The sequence below is a fragment of the Bacillus rossius genome, chromosome 1 (assembly GCF_032445375.1).
Source record: "Bacillus rossius redtenbacheri isolate Brsri chromosome 1, Brsri_v3, whole genome shotgun sequence".
In the NCBI taxonomy this organism is placed as follows: Eukaryota; Metazoa; Arthropoda; class Insecta; order Phasmatodea; family Bacillidae; genus Bacillus; species Bacillus rossius.
Window position 1 is genome coordinate 14,602,199 of NC_086330.1, and position 24,889 is coordinate 14,627,087.

The following is a 24,889-nucleotide window of genomic DNA, read 5'->3' on the forward strand; positions in this document are numbered from 1 at the left end:
GGGTGAAATTTCGGCGGTATGCACCAGAAACGCAATGAAATAAGCGGGCATTACACAACGGAAATCTGACAGGCTGAAAGTCTAATGCGCATGCATGCAGAAACTGCTATAGCCATGAGCCGAAGTCGTCAAGATAGTGGACCCACAGGGGATATACTAAGTTGATTGGTGTGCCAAAGTAAACTTTATGGTAGTGAAACTATCCTGGAATACATTTGTAAACTTGAGTATTCGTAACCAAATAAAATAACTTTTTAAATTCCTATAAAAAAAATTTTTCTGTGGTTGTGTACTTAAATTAGTTCATGTTGATGATTTAATTAAGTTTCTGAGAGTTTCATTGTTGGAAATAAAACATTTATGCTCCTGCTAAACTCTGATGTATGCTCCCGCTAAACTCTGAGGTAAGCTACTGAGGTAAGTAGCCTACTGCAAGTTCCAATAAAATATACCTATTTGTATTCAAATAATGAGAAAATTTCTAAATGAGAAAGCAAATCTCACAAAACTAGTATCATCAAATTTCTTAGTCTTCACAAACGATTTAAGGTCAGTACTGTCATTACCTGAAATTCCGGCGACGTCAGTATGAAAATGTATATTTTAATTTGACATCTCCAGCACTATCATCGATTTAGTAATTAATTTAAGATTTTGAAAACGCCTATTTGAAACACGAAAATATATCAAATTTACACTCATCAGACACCTTAGGCAGCTTCGACCAGGTATTTAAGCCAACGATGTATTACATAAATGCGTAATAGTGTTGATATAATTAGTATTGCAGAGAAACGACGCACTGCTGCCATTCCTAAAGAAAAATATCGTTCTGAATTTTTTTCTTTCAAAAAATATAATTTTTAAAGTTAAAACACAATTATTATTTAAACAGCTGAAAATTCAAACACTGAGATTGTCACTGCAACCAGCCAAAACAACGATCTAATCAAACAGCAAAAAACATACACAAAGCCATCATTTAAAAAGTTCAGAGATTTTTAAGTAATAAATATTTTCCATATTGGTTGCTTCACAAACTCACAGTTTTCAAATTACTAAAATTGCAATAGAATTTAAATTATTGCATGAGTGATAGTCACTGAGTTGGCCAAAGGAGAAAATTCCGTAAGGTTAAGTGTTAATGCCAAAAGTGAAATAAAAAAATTTAACTTTTCTGTGGCTTTAAAACCAAATAAATAAAATGTTTATACAATAACTTCATGCTTGTAAGCACATGCATATTTGAACTAAACCACTCTTTTAATATCCAACATTTATTTCAAAATAACTTTACCATCGACAGTGCAAGCTCTTACATATTTTTTTACTAGTCTATATTTCTATTTAATTATTGTACAGCGGGACTGAAAGTTTGTTTTCAGGAAATCAACTAAAAAATTGTCAGACCAGTTTTACAAATTATAAATTCACTGTTATGAAATTACCTAATTCATGCTGAACGAACAACATAAGAACACATAAATTTGTTCGTTACCGTGGTTAGATGTTACTGCACGTGTTAATGACACACGAAACTACAGATATCGTGGAATAACATCATGTCAGTGTTAAGAAGACTGCAAGTATCCGCTCTACCACTCTGGTTCTGGGGTAGAGCGCCTGCCTTGTGACTTGTAGGACCCGGGTTCGCGCCCCGGCTCCTCCAAGGCGGATTGCCCAGACAAAATGGCGGCATTTTCTCTGGTAGGAATACAATCCCTTGTAACAAGTCAGGCTACCAAAGAAACGGTGGGTGGAACAGAAAAAAACCTTCCAGGTGGCTTCCAAATGGGGAGCCCGTTTCTTTTCTTGGGCTCCCCATGCGGTGGCCATTCCGGGGGTTTCTCCGGGGGAACGGAGTTTTGCAAAAATATTTTTTGTAGTTTTGTAGCGTTTCAGTTTTTAGTAACTGTAGCTTTATCATTCCACCATGTTATAAATTGAGCTCAAACCAACATTGAAAAAAAAAATCTTTTTGACGTGACAACGTCTAATAAATCGATGAACGCCGGCTGCACGCACGAAAAAGTGTCCCGTAACGCACATTGTTCCACTACGGATGTGTCCTGTTTGCTCATTGTACGCATGCGTGACATCTCTCTTCCACTCGATTGGAACACCAATCGATTTGACTTTTCAATCATATTTTCGTCGTTTGAATTATTAATATTATGTAATTTAACGATCGTCCACCGATTTGCAGCCGACAATATATTTTTAATTTCCCGCCTACCACTAGGTAAAGGAAATAAATATAGCGGACTACATACGTTTTTAAAACTCCCACAACACATAACAAATTTTTTATAAATATATATATCTTTTGAAACAATTATTTTCAATATGGCCTCGTTGCTGTGCGCTTAACATCGTTGATCCAAAGGTTGACGGTTCGAATCCCGGCTGCTGCAAAATGTTTTTTTTTTTGTACTTGTAAAAATAAATACGGCGCGGGCAACACTTCAGAGGTAATAAATATATTTGAATTAATGAATGCAATTAAAAGTAAATTTATTTATTAAATTGTATATTTCATTTCACTCAATTTTGTATACATACAAATTAGCGATAATTCAATAAAAAAAGATTCAATTTTATTCATAAAAGTATGCAGAGGTAGATTTTATCATACAAAAGGTAGAAAAATTTAAAAAAAAAATTATTTCTCAAAGAATATAATATTTTTAATGTCTAAATGGTTTGGTTGCAAAAACCTATTACGTCTCAGGCCGAATATGATATTTCCTTTTCTGCTGGATCAATCATTTCATCAATGTTTTGTTATGACGTCACGTTAAACTATCTTCCGTAAACCGACTTTACAGACAACCAATTATTTAAAATAAAATAGGTATTTGAATAAACTGTGTATCAGTCAGTGAAAGGGTCGCATGTGGAGATCATGTTTTTGATATTTTAATGTGAAATTCTAGTATGTAACTGTCTGAGCGCACACCATACGTTGGCCAAATTTGGTGAGCCAATACCAAAACTCTCCCGGATATTTATAGTCACAAAAATAAATAACCTCAACTTTAAAATTACATTGTAATCAGGGGATTGCGACATTGATAACACAAAATTCTCAACACTAACTGCGTGTTAGTCCAGTACAACTGGAACCTTTTAACACTAAACTTTTGATAATTATATAAAACAATTGTTAGAATTACTTTTCATACTTAGCTCAGCACATTTTTTTTACAGAAGGTGAGCATATAAATTTATTAAATTTTTGCTAGTGACATATAAGTGATAGCATTAATTAATTTTTAAAGCAGGAATTACGCGTCAGAATTGCAATAAAACAACAATTTATTGCCACGATATGACTGAAAAAAATGTACGCGCGTGAGAAGTTATACTTCTTTGGCATCATTAAAAAATAGCTTTTTAATGCATGCAAATAATTAATTACAATAACATAACAAAAGGGCTGGAAAAAGATAGTCAATAAAGTTCAGTTTAAATTAGAAAAATTAAATAAATAAAATTTAGAGAAGAATAAATATATATGACATAATTTGTACTAATTATTATAATATTCTTAATTATTTATTATTGATTATTCAATATTTTAGAAGAAAATAAATAAATTTAATAATATTCATTTTTTTAAATATTTATTATTTTCTTAATTTAATATTCCCTTCTCATTTTTATTTAAAAGTTTTCATTAAATTTGATCATTTACTTTTATAAATATTTATTATTTATTCAATTTAATAATAAATATTAATATTTAAATTTTTATTTGATTTTAATTTTTATCAAATGGTTTTATTAAATTTATTTCTTTATTTTGTAAATATTAAATAACAAATAATAAATATTTAACATTTATTAATAATATTTATTATTAATTATATTAAATAATAATATTTTAATTTATATTAATAAGTAATACATACGGATAGTTAACCTCAATTATATTATTACGAATAGTAAATAATATTAATCAAAATATTCAATTTAAATCACTACTGAATATAATTTATTAGCACATATATAATGAATGTAGAAACTAGAAACATGTGGATAAATATTATAAATATGAAAACAGTGATCAGAGGCGACGAGCGTGCCAACATGCGCGACTAATAGAGGTTCTATTTCTATTTTGTTGGTAGCTTTTTTTCGAGACTTAATGAGCGGTTTAGCGGGCAGCTTCAACCTGTTAATTTTGTGTTACAGTGATGCGCGCGCATCTTAAAATTTCACTCTCATCATTTTTTCATAACGCGCCTAAAGAAGTATAACATCAATAAATAGGCTACAAACAGTTATCTAGTGCCGCCAAAATGGCCTCCTACTCTACTCTCATTGGTTGTTGCGCCATGCGTCCGTAACAGAAATAAAATATATTAATTTCCCTCCTGTGCGCACAGGACCGTCCTATGCGCCGCTGTGAATCAGTAGGTCAGCAAACATGGCTGTCAAATCTCGTGCGCATGACTTGCTGTTACTGTTATTCTTTTCGATTGCACACCCAGCTTTAAAGTTTTGCGCACAGGTCGCTTTGGCCTCTCCCATGCGAGAAGGGAGGGGGGGGGGGGGTTGTCACTCGCAATCTTGTATGATACTGCATGGCACGTGCTAAGAAGCCCTAGTGCGGTTATTAGGACCACAATCACTTCGGCCGTGTGGGACTCCTCCGTGCAGTTGGATGGGGAAAAAAATCATCAGCCATGGGGACTGTCGACAGAAGTGAAAACTTAAAATTTTGTTTTTAAATGTGTAATATGAAACCATGAAACCATTTCTACGTCAAATGTACGCAAGGAAATGATTTTGGTATTACATCACTAGCATGTCGGTGACGCGAACCCATAAGTTTTGCCCCTACCAATAATAACTTTAAAACTAGAAGAAATTAAGTTTTTTCATTGAAAAAAAAAAAATATTAACTTAAATCTACAAATAATCAACATTATCTCTAATAAATCAATAACCTGACATTTGAATAAATTCACATCTTAAATAAATAAATAAAAGAAAAACATAACCTCAATTAACAACCTACTAAAAAATATCCAATAGGCTATTCGCAATATGTACTACACAATAACGTTAAAATTTCCTTGGAAAATAAAGATAAAATTAAAATCTTGTATCTTCAAAAATAGAATAAATTAAGTTTTATCCTTGAAATATAAAAACATTTACACGTCAAGTGACCATTTCGATGACGACTTACATGAATTTACTCCCTATCAAAACCTTCCTATAGAAGTTTTCACTTCAAAAATAAATGCGCGTGTGTATGTACGCTCGTTAGAAGATGTACTTACTTGGCGTGATCAAAATCTAAATATAAGTAATTTTGCATGAAATTAATTAACATAAATAGAAATAATAAAATAACTGGAGTCATGTTATGAAAACGTACTGTAAAGTATAAATTCAATCAAATTTAAAAATTAAAAAAAATTACTTATTATTCAATATTAATATCAACAAGTGTATAAAATTTATTATTTGATTTCGTAAAAAAATCGACAGGAATTTTAATTATTTATTATATAATAATTTAATAATTTATAATTATTTAAACTATACATACCGAAACTTTACCTCGCTCATACAAATACACTTGAAGAAGGTTATAAACACATTCACAATAAATAAACGTTTTTAATGTTATGGAGCATTATTCAACATCAATTACTTAAGCATAAGATTTAAAAGCTTTTTTTTTTTTCATCCTGTGAAAATGTCGTTGCATGGCGCGCATCATTGTCTCCTGACGCGCATGAAGAAGCAGGCCTATAACCCGTACGAGTCGGGACTTGGCCGAAGAAGTCTCCCAGCCAGCGGCCGAAGGACTCTTTCGGATGGGGGGGGGGGAGGGCTTAGCCCAACCCCTCCCTCCCTCCCTTACACGACCACACCCCGGGGGGGAGCGCAGTCAGTCCACGTATCCGCGCCACGCGGCCAATATCTGATTAGCGGACCATTGTTCAGCAGGCCGGGGAGGGGGGGGGGGGAGACACACACACACCCCCACCTTTCCCTCCTGCACCCATTTCTCCTGCGGCTGCGATAAGCTGAATCAGAAGCTGCCCGTGGGATCAGGAAGGGGCAGGAGGGGGGGAGGTGGAAAGCAATTACTGACGGGGCCCATTTTGAAACAGTCTCCCTACCCGGGATGGAGGGGGGGGGGGGTGTAGCTGTGGTCACAGACTCCCAAACGAGGGGGGGGGGGGGGTTGCAGAGCCTGCGCCGACACCAACACACACGTGGAGGGAGCGCTACGAGGGAAGATCTCTGGTTGCGGGTGAAGAGGGTTAGCAGCATGGGGGAGGGAGGGGGGGTTGTAGTTTGCTCAGAGACGCCCGCGCAAGCAGCAGGTGAAGTGTAAACCTAGCGCGCCTGTACCACCACCGCCACCCCTTGTCTGCGCAACCCTTCAACACACTCCCGACGATGACGCATTACCCCGCTGGAGACCCGACGCGCTGATGGAGGGGGGTTGACGCACAACCGCTTCCCTCCTCCGCGGGCCGGAGCTCTCCACGGCTTGCCAGCAAATAACAAACAACCGCGCGTAATCTCCCCGGTGCGGCTGTCCGGATCATGTCTGCGCCGGAACAGCCCAATCAATTTAAATGTTTGTTGTCATAGTTATAAGTGCTTTCCGAAAGTCATTATTCATATGAATTTCAGCGCTACACAGTAATTTTTTTTTGACGTGACAACGTCTAATAAATCGATGAACGCCGGCTGCACGCACGAAAAAAGTGTCCCGTTACGCACATTGTCCCGTTACACTCATTGTACGCTTGCGCCGCATCTATCTCTCTTCCACTCGATTGGAACAACCATCGATTTGACTTTTTCAAAGGCACATTAAACTTGAAACACTCCCATTCGTTTCCTACTTTTCCTATCATCGTCCTATCCTTAACAGAATAACACAGATTGGAAGAAGTTAAATAGCAAACATGTATAAAAGTTATAGTTGAAATATTCTCTTCGTTGAAGTAATAAACATATTTGAATTAATGAGTGCAAATAAAAGCAAATTTATCAATTAAATTGTAGATTTCATTTCACTCCTTCTTTGTATCCATACAAAATAGTGATAATCCAATAAAAATGATTCAATTTTATTCATAAAAGTTTGCAATCAATACTAATATTATAAATGCGAAAGTAACTCTGTCTGTCTGTTTGTTACCTTTTCCCGGCTAAACGGCTGAACGGATCGTAATGAAATTTGGCAAGGAGATAGATTATATCCTGGGGATGGACATAGGCTATATTGTGTCTAAAAAAATAATCTTTAAACGGGTTAAAAAAATATATATCTTAATTTTATGTAATGTGTGTCATAGATATACAAACTGTTAGTGTCATTCCTCTATGCCTGCCGTGCAATAGCTTTCAAGCCATTACGTTACGTTTTTCTATTGTAAGGAACTAAGTAGAGAGTGAGAAAAAAATTAAAGATCTTGTCAGTTTGTAGTGTCGCCATATTTGTTTCAATTTTCAATACCGTTTTTGTATATTACAATTCAAATTGCAGAAAAAAATCATGTTTCATAAACACATAAATAGTGAGTGTGTGTCATTTCTCTATGTCCACGAGGTCTTGCCGCGTCAATTTTCTCCTTCGGGTGAACCCGTCCGCTTGATTAAAAAAACAGCTTTTATCGTTGAATGATTTCATGATTTATTTCATGAAAATCTGCTCTCATAAAAAAGTAAGTTTTATAGACATTCAATAGGTCTCTCTCTCTCTCTCTCTCTCTCTCTCTCTCTCTCTCTCTCTCTCTCTCTCTCTCTGAATATCAATCTATGAATCGTTACAAATTTATTTCCTTTATTTTTTTTAGTTTGATTTGATACAATATGATTTCACTAAAAATAATTTATACCCCTTCCTATTTTCATTTCCACATTACGAAGTTTCACTTCTTCCGCGCGTTGGGACTCCACGCAATATTTTTGCATGCAATTAAAAACTATTTTTTAATCATGCCAAAGAAGTGTAACTTCTCATGCGCGTACCTAAGTACACGCACCCATTTTTTATATTTAATTTCTTCTATATATATTTTTTTTCTCTCTACCTAGGGCACTCATAATTCTTTTAAATTTCACGTGTATGTTTTCAATGTCATTCGAGTTGTACAATTTTTTTTGTCAAATTGGTCATTATTTATACTTTGTTTCATTTTGTAAACATAAGTATTTTAGGTATTATGACAAATAAAAAAAATTAGTTACACTAACATTCTTAGGTTTTTATTGTGTGGATAGTTTGAAGTTTAATATTATGTAGGTATATAAATTCTTAAACTTATAAATTTCTTCGAAATTTATTCATAGGTTGGCAGGGCCTACTAATATTTTCTATTTTTCAATATTTTAATTTTTTTTACAGTACCTACTTATTTGCAAGGAGTTTGGTTTAATGTTTATAATTTATCTGCCGACCGTTAAGAGTCTTAGGGCTGCCGAGACCGAAGACCAGAAATATTTATCAATTATGTAATATATTGCTGAAAAATTTGAATTTTACTATTTCAGAAAAGTTGATTTTTTTTATTAATTAGAATAGTTACGTGTAATTGCCATCTTCCTTTATTTCATATTAAACATTATGTTTGGTTGAGTGTAAGATAATTTTATTTATGTATGTTTTAATTTCATTTAATTTCTTATATATATTCTTACCTACCTACTTCTATTAAATTTCAGGCGGATGTTAACATTGTCATTCCAGTTGTATAAACTTTTTTGTCAAATTAGTTGTTATTTATACTTTTTGTTTCATTTTGGACTATGTTTTTTTTACTTAATTCAAAGATTTGTGGTGTGTACAGGGCGTGATATCTCTATTAATTTCTATACTCCTTTGGATAAGCGGAATATTGGCACCACAGTTTTACATATAAACAAATCCTACAAATGTTTTAAACATTATGACAAATAAAAAAATAGTTTCAAAAACATCCTTTTTTTTTTTTTTTTTTTTTGGTGTGTATACTTTGAAGTTTAATATTATGTATGTACGTAAATTCTTAAACATAGAGTTATTTATTAATTTATTTAGAAAATTATTCATAGGTAGGTAATAAGTTTTTCTATTTGTCAATATTGTTATTATGGTAGATAGGAGTACAGTAAATGCCTACATTCTTATATTCCTTTATATCTCTTTCGATTTGGAGTGTTTCCAAGCCATTCGGGGTCCTCAACATCACCCCCTCCCCCCCCCCCCCCCCCCCCCCGGTGGTTAAAGCCCCAAAATTTCGAAAGTTTAAATTTTTTTAAAAATCTTTCTCTTTAGATTTTAAGTGTTTTCGAGTCATTCAGGGTCCTCGAACACCCGCCCCCCCCCCCCCCCCTCTAGGAAAAAGCCCCAAAATTTCGATAATTTTAGGAATTTCAAATATCTATTCATTCAAGATGGAGTGCTTCGAAACATTCGAGGTCTTGAACCTCCTCCCTTCCACAAAAGTGAAAGCCACAAAATTTCGAAAAATTGGAGGAATTTGTATTAAAATTAAGTCATTACGAACTAAAGTGTCCGGGGCATGGTGGAACTTTTACCCAAAGTCGACTTCCTACCCAATTTTGAGGGAGGGGGGAAATGCAAAACCCCAAAATTTCGAAAAATTTCTTAAATTTAAGTATACTTTTTTACTATTTGGAGTGTTTCCGAGCCATTCGGGGTCCTCAAACTACCCTCCCTCCACAAGGAGTCAAAGACCCAATAATAAAAAAATTTCCCGAAATTTCTAAAACCTATTCTCTTTCGATTTAGAGTGTTTGCGAGCCATTCGGGGTCCTCAACATCGCCCCCCCCCCCCCCTTCACAGGGGTCAAAGCCCCAAAATTTAGAAAATTTCAAAAATCATTTTCTTTCGATTTTTAGTGTTTTCCTGCTATTCAGGGTCCTCAAAATAACCCCTCCTCCTCTGGGGACAAAGCCCCAAAATCTCGAAAATTTCAGGAATTAAAATATCATTTCTTTCGAGATGGAATGTTCCGAACCATTCGAGGTCCTGAACCTCTACCCCCCCCCCCCCCCCCTTTTTCTCAAAAGAGAAAGCCACAAAATTGCGAAAAATTGGAGGAAATTGTATTTAAAATAAGTAATTACGAACTAAAGTGTCCGGGGGATGGCGGAACGTTTACCCAAAGACGTCTTCTCTAACAAATTTGTGGTAAAGGGATTGGGGGAATGCAAAACCCCAAAATTTCGAAAATTTTCTTAAATTTAAGAATACTTTTTTACTATTTGGAGTGTTTCCAAGCCATTCGGGGTCCTCAAACTACCCTCCCCCCACAAGGAGTCAAAGACCCAATAATTAAAACATTTCCCAAAATTTCCAAAAACCTATTCTCTTTCGATTTGGAGTGTTTACGAGCCATTCGGGGTCCTCAAAAACACACCCACCCCCTCAGGGGTCAAAACCCCAAAATTTAAAAAATTTCAGATATCATTCTCTTTCGATTTTTATTGTTTCCCAGCCATTCAGGGTCCTCAAAATCACCACTCCCCCTCTGGGGACAAAGCCCCAAAATTTCGAAAATTTCAGGAATTTCAAATATCATTTCTTTCGTGATGGAGTGTCCCAAACCATTCGAGATCCTGAACATCCACTTTCCGCAAAAGTGAAAGCACTAAAATTTCGAAATATAAGAATATATATAATTGGATGTTGGCATGTATGACGTCGATAAACTCTTACACCGTTTGACCGATCGCCATGACATTTGGCACATCGAAGTGTTTTTATCATGAAGAAGGTTTTTATGCTATCCATTTTTTTGTAACTCGCCGCTAGATGGCGCTGTAGCGCATCAACTTCTAAACCTTTCAACCGATCGCCATGGGTAAACAAAAAATCATAGGTCACAGATACACAAACAGTAATTATGTGTCATTTCTTAATTTCCAACACACTGGACATATCGCTATCCATTTTGCTGTAACTCGCGGACAATATATCACCCGGTGTTCAGCACGGGCAAAGCCGGGTACTGCAGCTAGTCATTTCATAAATGTTTTTTTTATGACGTTGTCACGTTAAACTATCGTCCGTAAACCTACTTTACAGGCGACAATTTTTTTTTGTTTGTGAATGGAACAGAAGTATACTTGTAAATTTGTACATGTAAATGAAAAACAGTGTAACCTAGCATTTATGCTTTGTGCTGTTCCAGTACCTCCAATTGTTAAAGTTAATTGTAAACCGTTGCATGAGTAGCTTTCCAGTATTAACTGCATACGTTAATAAGCTTAATAAAACAAAATAAAGTCCAATTCTTGACTATTCGATCATCTTTTCCGTGATTTAAAAAACATTATGCTAGCGTGAAACATCAATTAAAATATATAATTATGCACTGATTTTGTTAAGATTGGTATTATGTCTGGAAAAGACGTATTTCATGTATGCAAAAATAAACATAGCCATGTGTTGTACGAGGGTTATTTTTTTTTTCAACCTCCGATCGGCTGTAATAAAAAAACGGAAATGAATTGGGAAATTATTTTAATGTCAAAAGAAACGTAATACATCTTTACTCTATTTTTCCACATAATCACCGTGCAGATTGAGGCATTTGTCGTACCGATGCACCAGCTTTCCAATACCCTCTGCATAAAATGATGCCTCCTGCCTATTCAGCCACGTTTTAACACACAACACTCATTCGGCGATGGATTTCTGCTGCAGTGTGCCCTTCTGCCTGTAAGAAACGGACGACTCCACGCAGCTCGCATTTCGCCGTACAGTTTATCGTTGCAGCCATGTTGACATTCCCATAACCAAGCTTCAACTGAGGTGTGAGTTGGCCGCTCCACATGGTTGGTGGAAGGGGGTAAAAACTACGAGACGTGTCGATTCGTGAACGAGCGATTAGGGTATCGATTAATGGGCATGCCATGGAGAAATGAAACTGTAATCACACTGCAGGGCACTGTTAAAACGTGGCTGAATAGGCAGGAGGCATCATTTTATGCAAAGGGTATTGGAAAGCTGGTGCATCGGTATGACAAATGCCTCAATCTGCGCGGTGATTATGTGGAAAAATAGAGTAAAGATGTACGTTTCTTTTGACATTGAAATAATTTCCTAATTCATTCCCGTTTTTTTATTACAGCCGATCGGAGGTTGAAAAAAATAACCCTCGTACAAAGTTACAATATCTTTCTTGTAATGTTACAAACTTTTTCTGGGCATCTGGTTTCCAAAGGAATCTTTTGTAAAAATACAGAAAAAAAAAATTTCTGTGTGAAAAGAATGGTTGGACGGATAGACTAGTATAATGCGTGGATTAATGAATGAATGGTTTGTAGAATGGGCTTAAAGTCTCGTCTATATCGAGGTCATGAGAGGTGATAAGAGGATATGAGATAAGAGAGTGGAGCACTGACGGAATAAACCGGTGATGGGTAATGGGCTTACCCATGGCTCACGCATCGCTCGCCACGTGTGCCCTTGGGAAAGACACTTGAAGAGTGAATAATATAAAGTTGAAGTATGGACGAAGCTACGTAGTGATGAACAATCAGCGTAGAGGACACATACCCGCAAAAAGAAAACGGTTTTTTTTTTTCAATGAAAACATAACCATAGCCACGCTACTTAAAAATTATTTTTAAAACTTATTTTAAATTTAATTTCTTCATTTTGTGTTCGTATTTCATCGACAAAGCTTGTAACATAAAAATAGTGTCATGAACCTGAGAATACTAAAATGTATCATTGTGTTGACTCTTGATTTTACCACGGACACGATAGGAAAAAACAAACAAACCATGTTTGGCCTGCTCTGTAACGCACTGTATCTTAGCGCTTTGCGCGGGAAACTCGACTCACTCTATATGTACATAAACTCTGCGGCAAGATACAAAGGTCACGAGGCCGGGAGGGGAAACAGCACGAGAACACGGATGCGAGAAAGGGAACGACCTCTTGAGCAAAGGACACCCCTTGGCTTCCCTCCCTCCACAACTCTCTACCACCCCTTCTCCCACTCAACCTCCTCCCCCCCCCCCCCCCCACCACTCAACCTCAAGCGTCCTTTACGTCCTTTGGCAGCGCTCTACAAAAACCGTAGCGCCGCGCTCTGTGGCAGATACAGCCGGCAGCCTCGCAGATAACTGAACGCATTTCAGACGAAGCCCAGAGGCAATTTCGCAGCGCCATCTTTGATAAAAAGCGCCCAAGGGACAGGAGTTGCCAACATGGTAAAAAAAATAGGTTGTGTTGGGAATAATACGTAGGTACGTAGCAATTTCAACGCTGATCACTTTTTTTTTAGTATTATTTAATTTATTCTAATTCATAGGTACTATATTTTTTTTATTATTATTTTTCTTAGTTCATTCATGGAATAGTTACTAATATTATTTTTGAAACTGTAAAATTTTCCATTGGCTGCTTTTATCAATATCTTTTTTTTTTTTTTTTTTTTTTTTTTTTTTACGTTTCACACGTGAAATCGACACTCAGTCACTATAAACTTGAGCAAACTTTTGAGTTGTACTTTGTTCTTGTAACAATTGATTTAATTTATAAACCCTAAATACATTTTAAAGTTAAAATAAAAAATTTCTATAAACTGGAATCCATCTCTCTCATTCTTGATGAAACGCGTCTAGTACTTCTCTTTCAAAATGTCGTACATATATTTTTTTTTGTGGTTGAAATGTTTCGCTTGGAGGAAACGCAATTGCTACACTTTTAAAATGGTAATTTTTTATTATTTTGGCTAATCTAATATACAGTCATAATTCTGTGATAACACAGAAATATTATATTATATGTAGACTGGTCACGGTTGTATCTGTGTTAGTGAAGCGCGATGGTAAGTGCGATGCTCGCTGGTATTATTACCGCAATATCGCCTCTAACAGCAAGTTTTTCTCGTTATGCATTGGGCAAAATACGAGATTTGAGCGGTAAGCATCATTCGACTGCGGAGAAATGACGATAAAGATGTAATGCAAGGTCCTTCCAAGAATTTTTACGAAGCGTTTCATGTCAAAACATTATTCTAAAAACAACTATTTCAGCCCTGTTCACTCTCCTAAAAACATAGTTTAAAAACTAAATGCGAAAACAGAACTACCCATCCATCCTCAGCGCAATCTTAAATAATAATCTTAAACAAACACCACTCGAATATCTTGAGCAGTTTTCAAATTTGAAGCTCTGCATATTGCGTGTGTGTGCCCAGGTAGGTGGGCCCCTAAAGGAAGATGTCAATAAGGATAGCTTAATGAATAAGATCAGGTGAAATTCTGGTTGATTTTGCATAAATTTCACTGAATAACGGACATTAAGTTATTTCTTGAAAGTATTTTGAAATGAAGTATAATTTCAAAAGCAAATCCTCTAATTGGTCCTTATGATTTAGGTCAAGACCGATTATTTCACACTTTCCCTGTACTGTGTATGTAAAGTTTGTAAATTTTTCCTACACCTCATCTTCGACAAAACAGACAACCCATCGCACGTTATACATGTAACTGAAATTTGGCACCTCAATTATCGACCGCAACGATACCACAAAATAATCAATAATATAATTTAAATATAAAACTAAAATATAAATTACACAATGGAGTTTCACACTGGAGTATCACACAGGAGTTTCACACTGGAGGTTCACAATGGAGAATCACACTGATTGATCACACCGGAGGACCACACTGGAGGTTTACACAGGAGGTTCACATAGGAAATTCACACTGGAGGTTCACACTGGAGGATCACACTGAAGGTTCTCATTGGAAGTTCACACTGAAAGATCACACTAGATGATCACACTGGAAGAACACACTGTATGATCACACTGGATGATCACACTGGATTATCACACTGGAGGATCACACTGGAGGTTCACACTGGAGGTTCACACTGGAAGTTCACATTGGTTGATCACACTAGAGGATAGCACTGAAAGATCACACTGGAGGATCACAACTGTAACAAACATGCCGACGAAAAATCTGCAAATAATCATACAGTTGTCTGACTCTCTACTGTTTTCCTATCTCTCTTCCTCTCCAACATCTATTGCCCCACTCGTAAGCGTTGAATTTTTGTTGTGCTCCGACGAGTCATCGCCTTGACTTACCATAACGCTAAATAGAGTGATGTAAAAGTTCAGGTAATTATTTCAAGGACCTCGTTATACACAGAGTTTTTAAAATTGTAATTAAATTACTCTTCCTGCGCTGTTTCTAAACGACTCTTGCGTTTGAAACAGGGTATTAAAAAGACGTACGTACTAGCCCATTTAGCCCTTCAGTTCAGGTGCACAGCTGCCAATGCCGCTTACTTCAACGGAAAGTGATTAAGGTGATTTAGGGGCGGTGCCCGTCCTGTTAACTGTGTAATCCCGTATCTCCTCCCCCCTCCCCCCCCCCTCAACACCCCAACACTTCCTTCCGCTCTGTCCGCTTGTTGAACAGCCCTTCTGCGCGCATTAGCCACACTCACGGCTTAATACGTGTTGTTGCCGCTACTTTTAATGTGGCGCGGAGTTCGAGCCACTCGCCCCCCTCCCTCCAACAATCCCTGGGGATCCCGCGCCAAATGGAGTCCCGCGTTTGGGGTCGGGGTTGCTGTGGCCTCAGCGTCTCGCTAACGAGGTGGCCTTGGATCCTGTATCGAACCACAGCAAATAGTTCAGTGGCGTGTGCAGATATATATTTTTGGAAGTTTGTCCGAGATTGACATTTTAAATAATTTATAATTATTTTTTTCAATATCAATTTTTTCTTAATTGTATATGCCTTAAATTATGTTTTATCAACTTAAAATGTAAAAAATTGGAGTGTTTTTTTACATGCTAATGCACTTTGTTTATTTAGTTTTAAAGTTTGTTTTTCACGGTATTGTTTATCTAGATTAGCCAGAACCTATAATTTTTGTTATTATTTTTACATGTTTGTGTTTTTAAGTGGTACACATAATAAAAACCTTAAAAACAATAAAAAAAATATTAGCCTGTACATGTAATTGCTTGAATAATAACGGTTCAAGATGGAGCTGTGGTGAGACACTGGGCTCGCATTTAAGAGGACCCAGGTTCGAGTCGTAACCCGGCCATCCTGCATTTATAGTTTGCATGATTTCCTGAAATCACTCCAAGGAAATGCATATCCAACATCCTCATTTTATATTTTTATTGTTTATATCTCTTCATGGCATAGATATCGACAAAAATCAACTCCCGAAATGAATTAAGAGGCAAGAAAATGTCTCGAACAGATTTGGAAACATGTTAACCACAAACATGTGTACACTGCTAGAAATTACAGTTCATTTAAATACTTTTCGACGAAGAATTCACTTCAAATAAACACAGAGTTCGTAATTTAAGATAACTGGATATTAATAAAAACTACGCCGTATTTAAACTTCCGCAATCAGTATGAACAGTGTAAATACATACGTGGGAGAAATGAGTTTTTGAATTAGTTTTCTATTTGTTTTGCTCATATACCAAGATTGTTCTTGTGGCTTCATGTTCAAAGTGAGTGAACATTTTACCCGTTAATTTACAAAGATAACGACGAAACTTTTACGAAGATCCCTGGATAATTTGTAACCAGCGTTTTTCTTGGATTTAAGGAGGAAATTTTTGAACGGTGTGTATAATTTTATTTCGTTCGCGACTGGACCAGAGGTTTTTGGACACGCCTCCCTGGGGCTTTTGCAACCAATTGCAAACCAGTTACAAAATCAAAGCTCCGAATCCCCTGTCAAAAAGCCATCACTAGAGACCTGCAAAATTCGCGGATTCAATTACCTCTAGGATAGACTCTACTACACTCTACACACTCGGGCAAATGCCACCTGTTCATTGGCTGCTGACTTGTGAGTCGTCTCGACCGAGTGTCTGTGATTCAACACTTCTTTGAGCGATTGTCTCTGATTGGCCCTCATTACTCCAGATTAACAGTGAACCAATTGCAGAAGCAGCGCTAAGGTATAATTATTTGAATTGTAGCATATCACGAAATCAATCTGCGAATTTTGCAGGTCTCTAGCCATCACCAGGGACCGGAAAAATTTGCTGGTTCAATGACCTGCAGGATGAACTCCATAGTTCTACGTACACTCGGTCAAATGTCACCCACTCATTGGCTGCTGTGTTTTGAGACGTCCCAACGTAGCAGCCTGTGATTCGATAAAGCCTGAGGTTAGGTGTTTCTTATTGGCCCAGAGTCATCCAGGTGAGTTGTGAGCCAATAGCAGAGGCAGCACTGAGGTATAACTATTTGTATTTTAGCCTATCGCGAAATGATTTCGCGAATTTTTACGGTCTCTAGCCATCACAAACCCAACAAACGTGATCGGCTCTGGTGCGTAGAGGAGTGTGAAGTCTAACGCGAAGGCCGCTGAACTGGCGAAGTTCTCCCGACCCTAATTTAATCGCAAAACCAAGGATATTGGGAAATGAACGTAAACGCTCCCAGTATCTGGGATACAGTTTAAGTAAAATAACCTTAAATCAAAGTGACCTGACTAGGTATTCGTAACCCACGACCTCCAAAATGTCAGTCCGGTGTGTGTTGCTATTGTTCCTCGTTCCTGTACAGTGTTTGCTGGCTGGCGCATCCCTCTTTAACACTTGTAGTCTGTTCGGCAATTGAAGTGAACAATCTATATTGTAATGATACGCGGATTAATTAAACGTTTGTGTGAGTTATGGTGTAGCATACATTCTAGTCGACATCATTCATTAGGGCTATGAAAAATAAAAATTACATTTAGTCATATCTAAAGACCAGAAAAAAATCGCAGATTCATTTTATGGTATGTGAAATGCAAATAATTATGCCCTTTAGCTGCTTCTGCTATTGCTTTACTGTCCATTTGGAAGAATCTTGGCCAATTAAAAAGACCCCCCAATCAAATGAATATCGAATTACAGGTAACCCTTTTCAGTCGCCTCTAGTTCAACAGCCAATGAACAGGCGACATTTGCCCAAGATTGCAGAAGATCTTTGAGTCAATCCTGCAGGTAATTTAAACCGCGATATTTTCCAGTACCCAGTTATAAGTTATAGTTATAGTATAAAAGTTATACATTAATGTGTATTATAATTAAAGCTTAAGATTTTTGCTACGTACAAAATCAAATATAGTTTAGTTTAAATAAAAAAACAATTAAAATATTATCTTAAGAAATACAAATTGTAACCAAACGGGTTAAAGAGCCGCGAAATACTAACAAGAAAATAGCCGTGTTCCCTAAAGTAGATAGGGTCTCGAGCCATTGTCTATTGAAATACCTTGGCTTTATTTCGAAGTCGATCTGCGTCGGAGAGGTGTATTGCACCGACCGTTTCGCTTCGCATTGCAGCAGGCATCTTCAAGGTTGAAAAAATACAACAACTCTCAACCCTGAAGATGCGGGCTGCAATGCTGAGCGAAACGTCGGTACAACCTACCACTCCGACGCCGCTCGACCTCGAAAGCCAATGTGGTTTAACCTCTTTCCCGATTCGCCGTAACGTGACGTCGTCGGCGCGTGGGGTAGAAGATAATTCGACACCCGGAGGCCGTGCGATCGGCGCGCACGCGCGAGATGGGGACGCACCACAACGCCGAAATACCACAACGCCGAAATACCACAACGCCGAAATACCACAACGTCGAAATACCACAACGCCGAAATGCCACAACGCCGAAATGCCAAATTGACCACAACGCCGACAGCTAGAAAACTGCTGTGTACCACAACGCCGAATTACCACTACGCCGAAATACACTAACGCCGAAAAATGTCATTGCAGGACTGCCACAAAGGTTAGGTTAGGTTAGACTAGGTTAGGTTAGACTAGGTTAGGTTAGACTAGGATAGGTTAGACTAGGTTAGGTTAGACTAGGTTAGGTTAGGCTAGGCTAGGATAGGCTAGGTTAAGTTAGGTTAGGTAAGGTTAGGTTTGATTGTGGTATTTCGGCGTTAAGGTACATTTAAGAAACACACACAAATTCATTCAGTTGTTATTTCGGCGCTGTGGTACTCAGCAGTTTTCTAGCTGTCGGCGTTGTGGTCAATTTTGACATTCGGCGTTATGGTATTTCGGCGTTGTGGTGACGACCCGCGCGAGATAACGGAACGGTGTTCGTGCATGGCAGTGCGCGGGAACACGGCCCACGATGCCTCCGGGTCACAGCGAAACAGCGCGAGTGGCTAACAACAATTAATTACATTTTGCTGATCAATTTCGATTAAGTTAACAAGAAAAAAAATAAGGTCTAATTTTTTTTTTTGGTTAGCGAGAGAGCCGCCGACTGTTTACGGTGTGCAGGCGAGGTACTGTATAGTCGGTTCCGGACATCCATTTTATGTTCAAGCAGTAATTACGTTATTTATATGTTATATTTCAAATATTATTTAAATGGTTAATGTGATTCCTTTACTTATATATTTTTTTCTCAAATAAACATGCTTAAATTTTCCAGTAAGAATGCATGTATGTGTTGATGCTTTTTAACGTGATAACGTCACGCACGAAAAAAGCATGACTCATTGTCACGTTCGGCCTGAGCCGAGCGTGCAAAAAAAAACCGGCCAACCACCGTTCGAGAAAAATCTTCTATGATAGCAAACAGGTTAAGGCGGGCTTTTTAACTAATTGTTCGTGATTATATTTGAACAATTTTTTTTAAAATTAAATTTGAAAAAAAAATAATAATATTTGAAAATTAAAAAGTATGCAATTTTTCATCAGTGTTTTCTTATGACGTTATCACGTAAAATTTATCGTCCGTGAACCGACTTTACAGACAACCCTCTTTTTATATATATATATATATATATATATATATATATATATATAAAACTCTTGTAATAACTTTCGTGCGCTTATTTCTCTCCTGAAACAATACAACAGACGTTCCCCTACAACTTCCCGGTAGTAAATTAGCATCAGCCGTTACTCGAGCGAACTGCTGCTTCTCTGTCGGAGCCTCGCGGTGTTGCCAGCTCTCTTCGCCGCAGACGGGAACTCGCTCTTGCATAATGGCGGATGTTGGTCGCTGTAACTTGGCCCGGCGGGGATGGAGCTCCTCCTTAAACACGCCCTCCTTAAACACGCTCCGCGGAGCTAGCTCGTGCATTATTACTGATGATAGTGCTCCCTCCCTCCGTGTCTGGCGGTCCCTCTCGCGTGTCTGCAGGGAAGAATGGAGACGACCTCGCGGGTGTAAACAGCGACAACCCTCAAGTGACGGAACTCCCGTGTGCATTATTCCGAGGTTTATACACTCTTGAGTTATGAAAGTTCATTGCAAAATACAAACAACAAAACATCATAAAACATTTTGTTCTCACTGTCTTCCCTAGACGTCTTCAAACCTGATACTCTCAAGCACGAACAAATTAAATACACCACTATTACGTATCTTACTATTTTTTTTAATTCAATCTGTATACCTACTTGTTACCACAGAAAGGTGTAACTAACGAGTAACTAAAAACTGAAAAATTTATGTAAAAGTGTGGTAATGCACTAACCTCGAAAAAAAATTCTAAGTAGGTCTACTTATTTACAAAGTTAGCCAAAAGCTTGGATCAGTCTAAGAACTAAAAAGTCTTTATACCACAAGGCTAGAGATAATGGTTTATGGGAAAATTGTGTCTAGATAGTCTACAATCAATATTTACTTCTTACTCTTGTGGTTGGAAGAAATATATTTCACATGCTGTAATTATTTTAGAGAAAATCGCAATGTGCTCTATTGCAATGTGTGTTTCCTCATTATTTGTGTTATGCGCAAAACAAGATTCTTTTGCCACAGAATAAATAAGAAATAAAATGTATCGCAGTGAATCATTATATCTACATATAGATTGCAATAGTGTACCTAATCATCATAACATGATATAATTTTAACCACCATGAAATGGTTCATAACTGGCTAAAAATGTTTGGAATTTATGTCGGATTTTTTTTACAAACGTTTACAAAGTTGATAATGTTTTACTCGTAGGTTATTCTGTTTGGTAATAGCGTATTTTTACTCCTTGATGTCGGTTATACGTGATTATGTCCTGGTGCTAAGTGGAAGAGTGTGCATGCAAAAAAGAGAACATGTGTTGTTTTAAACATTTTATGTGAACTTGATTGGATTAGATCTAATTAAGTGTGAATAAACGTGTGTCTCTCAGCACAATTTTTGTGTTCGCTCGGTTTAAAACCCTTTTTTCCCCACTCAGGGGGGAGGGGGAACTTAATTAATGGAATGCCTTGTTATGATGGATACCAAATTATACAAATAGTTGCTTCGGTGAAATAAAAAAACTGGTGTTTACAAATAATATTTATTTATTTAAGAATTTATACAGCTGTAATAATAATATCAAAAGACAGATTTTTTATGGTCTTGGCAAAATCAAGAAATAGTAAAATCTAAAATATACCAATAACTTACTATAATTATTGATATTATACAAATTAAGACTGTTAACAAGCCGGATTGTATCATTCTGGTAACAATGGACGCCATTTTGTCTGTACTTCAATCTAAGCGACTAAATTCCCGTGTCCCTATGCCTGGCTCTGCGTACACGTGCCGATTTTTCACTGAAGTTTCTTCAAACGTATTTAACGTGAAGATTTTGAAAGAATAACAAGATACAAATATACTTCGAACAGGCTCTATATAAATATTGGAGTCAGGGCGTGTGCTCTCAAATTCAATGCAATAAAAATCGTAATGAAATAACCACAGGTATTACTGGTGGGAAAAAAAATGCTTATTCATGTTGAGAATAAATTTGAATCATAACTGGCATTAGAAATACAGACTTTTAATATCCTTTACGAATTCACGGGTTTACATGATTTTTCACATGGATTACTAGTGATTACTGGTGGATCGAGAGGGGAGGGGTATAGCGGCTTGCCCCCCTCCCCTAACCCTGAATTTTTTTTTTTTTTATTTTCTCCTAATTCCTTATCGTAGTTTAAAAATTACTTAAGTGTTATTTTACAGGACGTTTTTGAACCGCAAATAAAGTGTAGGTATTCATTATTTCAATTATAAAAGTATTGTAATTGTATTCAGGGACCCAACAACTAAATTTCCAAAAGAGGGGGAGGGGGGCAATATACCGTTTTATAAAGAATCATCGATCCCCCCTATATTTGTATTTCAAGGTGGAAAATGGTGCTATTTAAGCAGTTTTATTATCTAAAAATTGATTACACAGCACTTTCTTTGCCCCCGTTTGCCCCCACTCCAAGGTTACCCTTGCCCCCCCTCCCCCTCCCCTGTTGTTGCGTCCCTAATTGTATTATAAAAAATGAAGTCGGTCCTCCCCGGAGAACTATATTGAAGTTCCTGCGGTTGCTCGGAGGAGCGCAGAGAGAGCGCCGCTGTGCAGTCGGGTTGTAGTTCCTGACGTGTCCGCCCGGGGTGTTGCAGCGCCAGTGTCGCCGCCGACCACCGCCCGCTCGCCGGCCGAGGAGCCCGACTTCCGGCTGCCCATCGGCAACGTGACCACTCCGCTGGGCAAGGAGGCCGTGCTGTCCTGCACCGTGGACCAGCTGGGCAAGTACAAGGTGCGTTCCTTCAGCGCTCCGTGCCACGGGCAATCCTTCTTCCTGGGCGTATCACATGCCATCGCAGTCCTGCACCGTGGACCAGCTGGGCAAGTACAAGGTGCGTTCCTTCAGCGCTCCGTGCCACGGGCAATCCTTCTTCCTGGGCGTATCACATGCTATCGCAGTCCTGCACCGTGGACCAGCTGTGCAAGTACAAGGTGCGTTCCTTCAGCGCTCCGTGCCACGGGCAATCCTTCTTCTTGGGCGTATCACATGCTATCGCAGTCCTGCACCGTGGACCAGCTGGGCAAGTACAATGTGCGTTCCTTCAGCGCTCCGCGCCACTTGGGCAATCCTTCTTCCTGATGGGCGAACGACACGCCAAGGCTGTCTGTCTGCGTCTGGTGACGGGAATCGTCGGAACTGTCTCGCCACGGGAAACCTACTACGTAAGTCGGCAAAGTGCACTTTCTCTTCGTCGTTGTTTTCGTATATTTGCAGGGTGGTTCATTCACTTTTCTTTTTTTTTTTTTTTTTTAACTGTTTCATCTGTGCTGTTGACTAAATTCCTCCCACGGAATTTTTGTGCTCGTCTGATAAATAAGTTTGAATGCGTCGGTCTGTGCTGTCGCCGTTGTGTTATCCATAATACCTGTGGAAAGGTGCGTCTCTGGCCAGGTGGGTCGCTGGAAATTTGCGTCGCTGGAGCGGAGAGTGGCTGACGAGATGTGCGTCGCTGGAGCGGTGCCTCTACGCTCCTGGCCGTCGGCGTGTCGGAACGAGCGCTTGTTTACTCCCCTCTGCTCACGCGCCGTAATGGATTGCGAGCTGCGCCGAGTCGTTTCACCCTCCGCTGTCGTTACTGCGGAGAGGGAAATACATAAATAAGAAGTGGAATGGGATTTCTTCACGCAAACCCGAGGAAGGAACGAATTTTTTTTTCCCTCCCGGGCTAAAATTGGCACGCTCACAATATACTAAAGATTTACACAGCTTTGGAACACTTTACGAAATGACTTGGGCTCGAACGAAATTGTCTTTTGGGCTGTAAAAGCAAACAACAGAATAGCACTCTTCCGGCTTTTGTTTTGCAGTCTAATCTGCCGACCATAACTCTCAGTTTGTGTTTGTAATATGTAATTGTGTTGTTGTAAATGCGTGCTATGTTCTATTTCTTCCCGTGTTGAGTGTCAACCTGCTTTGGTATTACGACTGTTTGTGCGTCAATTAAAAATAATATGTAGTGTTACACTTCACTCTCTCTTGATGAATTGTGTAACTGGTGGATATTTTAGTTTCAAAAGGCAAAATAATGATTTCGTTTAGATATAAGTACCTCTATGTTTATTTGACTTTTGATTACTTTCACATATAATAACAAACTTGATAAATAGATTGACAAATATATTTAAATTATTAAATTATATTAACATGGATTTAAAATTACATTATCTAAAGAATGGGCCGGCCCTAATTAGAAAAATATCATTTATCATTGGACATAATTAAAATAGAATCAGAAACAATAAACAGGTTAAGTTTTTTACAATCCTAGTACGCTTAGATCGATTAAAGTCCAGAAAGAAAAATTTCTGGTGTTCCGAACTTTTCAACGTCGTGATTTAATGTTATTCTGAATAAATATATATATAAAAAAAACTGAAGAACTGGAGGTTTGACGTTCGCTGGCCGAAGTTGAGCTGCTAACGAGGTGCCAGGCTGTCTTAGTCGTCCTGATTGCTGGAGGAAGGACTCAAGGGTGGTGTTGTTAGGTCCGCATCCGGTCCTTGGACCCTGTCTGTGAACAGGTCCGAATCAAACATGATCAGAACATTATCACAGATAGTTAGCAGAAAATGCCTACTAACAAAGATTATTGTGGTCGGGGAATAAGGTTTGTCAAAAACTCACCATACAGGGAGATGGCTTCTAGCATAAGCCAGGGTGCGGAGCTCGCGAACACGCGGTTGTCGCGGACGTTTCCATGATTCGAAAGATAGAAAATATTATTAAGTATTATTAATAACGAAGCATGACTACTTCTACGAGGTACGCAGACTGACTAATTACTAATTACTAATGTTGTAGGGATCGCATCCCTTGCCTAGCCGATTACATCTTTAAACAATGACCGGAGTGAAGTCTTTATGTGCGGCTCGCCGACGATGCGGTGTGGTCAGTCTGGAGTCGCGGCGCGAACTAAGTTTGGGGCGGCAGCGACTCGTAATTAAAACCAGAAGTCAATCAAAATAAAGGAGGGAGGCTTCGGCTTCTGGACCGAAAGGTTCCGAACATTTCCGAGGGAGTGGTCGATGAATACTAACTTTGATATCTCGAAGTTGGTGG

At 38.0% G+C, this 24,889-nt stretch overlaps 1 protein-coding gene across 1 annotated transcript in view; it reads left to right on the forward strand.

Moving 5' to 3' along the window:
* LOC134528640 (lachesin-like) overlaps positions 1-24,889 on the forward strand; it is a 94,637-nt gene that overhangs the window by 15,690 nt on the left and 54,058 nt on the right. The window contains exon 3 of the mRNA XM_063362438.1: positions 22,425-22,561. Within this exon, the coding sequence (XP_063218508.1) occupies positions 22,425-22,561 (137 nt within the window). The remainder of the gene's footprint in view (positions 1-22,424; positions 22,562-24,889) is intronic.